The 3797-nt window shown below is 42.1% G+C and overlaps 1 protein-coding gene across 1 annotated transcript in view; it reads left to right on the top strand.

Moving 5' to 3' along the window:
- LRP11 (LDL receptor related protein 11) overlaps nt 1-3797 on the top strand; it is a gene marked incomplete at its 5' end in the record, with an annotated part of 50814 nt that overhangs the window by 5939 nt on the left and 41078 nt on the right. Inside the window, one exon of the mRNA XM_004368964.2 lies at nt 883-1040. Within this exon, the coding sequence (XP_004369021.1) occupies nt 883-1040 (158 nt within the window). The remainder of the gene's footprint in view (nt 1-882; nt 1041-3797) is intronic.

The raw sequence follows: 3797 nt of genomic DNA on the forward strand, positions 1-3797 counted from the left end.
TGACATGTGGTGGGGTTGTTAACCAATGTCATAAAACAATATGTGTACTGACTGTTTAATGAGAAACTATTTGTTCTGTAAACCTTCACCTAAAGTACAATTAAAAAAAAAAAAGAGACAATAACTTTCAGTTAATATACATTCTCTTAGCAGTTCTAGGTGCTCTGGTGGTGCAGTAGTTAGTGTTTGGCTGCTAACCAAAAGTCAGCAGTTCGAATCCACCCGCCGCTCCGTGGAAACCCTATGGGGCAGTTCTACTCTGTCCTATAGGGTCGCTATGAGTAGGAATTGACTCGCTGGCAACGAGTTTGATTTGGTTGGTAGCAATTCTACTCTAGCAAACAAGATATCTCTCTTTTTTGGTTGTTGGTTCGTAGATGTTTATTTTGTACTGTATCTCATAACTTGCGCGTACATTTTATTTATTCTTTTGGAGGTAAAAATTTTTTTTCATTATTTTAAAATGAGGATGAATGATTTATAGTAGAAGGTATATTTCCCTTCTACCCATCCCTCAGTCCCCAGAGAACACCACTGCTTATAGTTTTAGTGAATCCTTCCAGAGACATCCTATGCTTACACACACCTTTTTACACAAATGGCCCTGTAGTACACACCTGGTCTGCATTCTGTTTTAGATCGTTCCATTGTAACACATTACACGCTCTCATTCTATATCCATCCCATCTTCCTGTTGGGTTGTTGATCTTTTTCTCATTCATTTGTAGGAGCCCCTTTTATAATTACTTTTTTTAGCTGTTTTCGCATGCAAATGTATTTCCTTAGTTTGTCTATGGTCTTTTTATTTCAAAATATCTCTCTTAATAAGTTAGAAAAAAATAGAGAATCATCTCTCTATGAATATTTTATTTTCTTTTGTAGTCAGTGATGAGCCTCCACTTAGCAAGGCGGGGCAGGATGTGGTTGTGTATCTGCCCGCAGAGGGGGTGACACTGGATGGCCGCGAGAGCACAGATGACCACGCCATCGTCCAGTATGAGTGGACACTGCTGCAGGGTGACCCCTCAGTGGACATGAAGGTAAGCCCCATTGCCATTGCTCATGGAAGCTGATGTTTCAGGGAAGTACTGTTTCATAATGACCTCCCACTTGTGTTCCCAAAACATCTTTTAGCTAGCAGAGGAGGTATAAAAATGGAGAAAGTATAAAATGTGTTGTCAAAAAAAAAATGGTTTACTCTATGAATTTTTTTTTTTTTTTCTGAGTAAACAGTGATCCTGATAACTTGGTTTGAAGTTTACCATCATTTTTGCAGGTTTTAGTTGACTTCTTCAAAATACTAAGATACTTCAAAGAGAAAAAAAGCTCATGCTTTCTTTTAATGGGAGGAGCCCTGGTGGCACAGCACTCGGCTGCTAACCAAAAGGTCGGAAGGTCGAACCCATCAGCCACTCCACAGGAGAAAGATGTAGCAGTCTGCTTCTGTACCCATTTACAGCCTTGGAAACCCTATGGGGCAGTTCTACTCTGTTCTGTAGGGTTGCTATGAGTCGGAATTGACTTGATGACAGTGGGTTTGGTTTTAGTTTTGGTTCTTTTGATAACTCAGATTATTATTTTTCTAACATTTTATTGTAAGTTAGGTAGAAGTTCATAGAGCAAATTAGTTTCTCAATCAACAATTTATGCACAGCTTGTTTCATGACATTGGTTGCAAACCCCTGAATGTGTCAGCACTCTCCCTGCTTCCTCCCTGGGTTCCCGGTGTCCATTCGCCCAGCTTTCCTGCCCCTACTGTCCTTCTGAACTTTGCTTTTGGGCAAATGCTGCCCTTTAGGTCTCGTATTATCGATTGTTCTGAGGGGTACATCCTCGTTGGCGTTACTTCATTTCATAGGCCTGTCTATTGTATGCCTCTAATGTGATCTCTGGGAGTGATTTCATTTCCAGGTCTGAAGGGTGTCTAACGGCCCTAGTCTTGGGGGTTCCCCCAGTCTCTGTCAGACCAGTAAGTCTGGTTTTATTTATCAGATTACTTTTTTAAAGTTTTATTTCTTCTCTTAGTTCAAGATCCAGGTAGAAAATTTGAACAATACAAAGGAGTATAAAGAAGAAAGTCACAATAAAATGAACTCATTCTTCAGATGGTCCAGAAAGCAAGCATCTTACTGAGCAGCGAGCTGTGCTGGAGATAGTTAAGTTCATAAGTGAGAAGAGGGGCGGCATGAAGTGTCCTATTCAGCTGCTCCGCACTGTTGCTCTACAGGCTTATCAGGGCTGGGTTGGAATTGCTGCAGAAGGGAATGAGCCACTTGTCCAGGGCTGCCTGTACATAGGGAGTCTTGAGTTGGGAGACAGGCAGCTTTTTATTAACCCTGGCGGGGTCCTTCATAGCTCGGAGCATTTCCTGCCTTAGGCAGATAAACCACATCCTAACCACTTCAGTCAGCTAGTCCTTCAAGACTGATGAAAGTACCCTGATTTTTCTCAATGTTGAAGCTTTAGAATTGGGCTGGACTCTTGGTTAGCGTCCTTACCCTGCTTCAACATCCTTACCGCTTCTACATCATCCCTTCCTGATATTTCCAGGGATGAAAGCTTAGTATCTCCCATCATGTCCTATGATGATGTTAATTAGCTCTAATTACTGGGCAAACAGCATGTGCCTCCAATTACTTGTATGCATTGGTGCTGGAACTTTCTTTTGGAATAACATTGAACACGTCTTTCTATTATGTATAACCAGTTTCATTGAATCAATTCTGACTCATGGCGACCCTAAGTGTTTCAGAGTAGAACTGTGCTCCATAGGGTTTTCAGTGGCTGTGATCTTTCAGAAGTAAATTGCCAGAGCTTTTTTCCAAAGTACCTCTGGGTGGATTCAAACCATGAACCTTTTGGTTAGTAGCTGAGTGCTTAACTGATTGTGCCACCTAGGGACTCCATCTATTCTATATAAAAACCAAAAAACCTATTGCCGCCGAGTTGATTCTGACTCATAGCAACCCTATAGGACAGAGTAGAACTGCCCATCGTGTCTCCAAGGCTGTAATCTTTACAGAAGCAGACTGCCACATCTTTCTCCTGCGGCACAGCTGGTAAGTTTGAACTGCTGACCTTTCGGTTAGCACACAGTGCTTTAACCACTGCACCACCGGGGACTCCTTCTATTCTGTGTAACAGCCCTTTAAGTCTTTAAAGAAAAATGAACATTACAACTTGATGTGCTCTTCTCCAGACCTAAAATCCCCAATTCTTTTGGCTGTTCCTCCTATGAATTGATTTTCAGACCTTGCACCATCCAGCCTTTTCCGGATTTCCTCAGATTAATCCATGCCCTTCCTAAAACCTGACACCCCTGTCTGAGCCCCATATTTAAGCTGTGTCATCCTGACACAGACTGTTACCTCCTGTGACCCAGACATGGTCTCTACCTCTGTTAGTGAAGCTTAGTTTGCATGAACTATTTCAGTAGCTGCATCACACAGTAGGTTCATGCTGAGTTTTTTTTTTTATTGTATTTTTGATGAAGGTTTACAGAGCAAATTAGTTTTTCATTAAGCAATTAATACACATATGGTTTTGTGACATTGGTTGCCAACCCCACAACATGTCAACACTCTCCCCTTCTCGACCTTGGGTTCCTCATTAGCAACTTTCCTGTCCCCTCCTGCCATCTAGTCCTTGCCCTTGGGCTGGTGTGCCCCTTTAGTCTCATTTTGTTTTGTGGGCCTGTCTAATCTTTGGCTGAAGGGTGAACCTCAGGAGTGACTTCAGTACTGAGTTAAAAGGGTGTCCAGGGGCCATAATCTCGGGGTTTATCCAGTCTCTGTCGG

The sequence above is a fragment of the Trichechus manatus genome, unplaced genomic scaffold (genome assembly GCF_000243295.1).
Source record: "Trichechus manatus latirostris isolate Lorelei unplaced genomic scaffold, TriManLat1.0 scaffold00002, whole genome shotgun sequence".
NCBI classification, from domain to species: domain Eukaryota; kingdom Metazoa; phylum Chordata; class Mammalia; order Sirenia; family Trichechidae; genus Trichechus; species Trichechus manatus.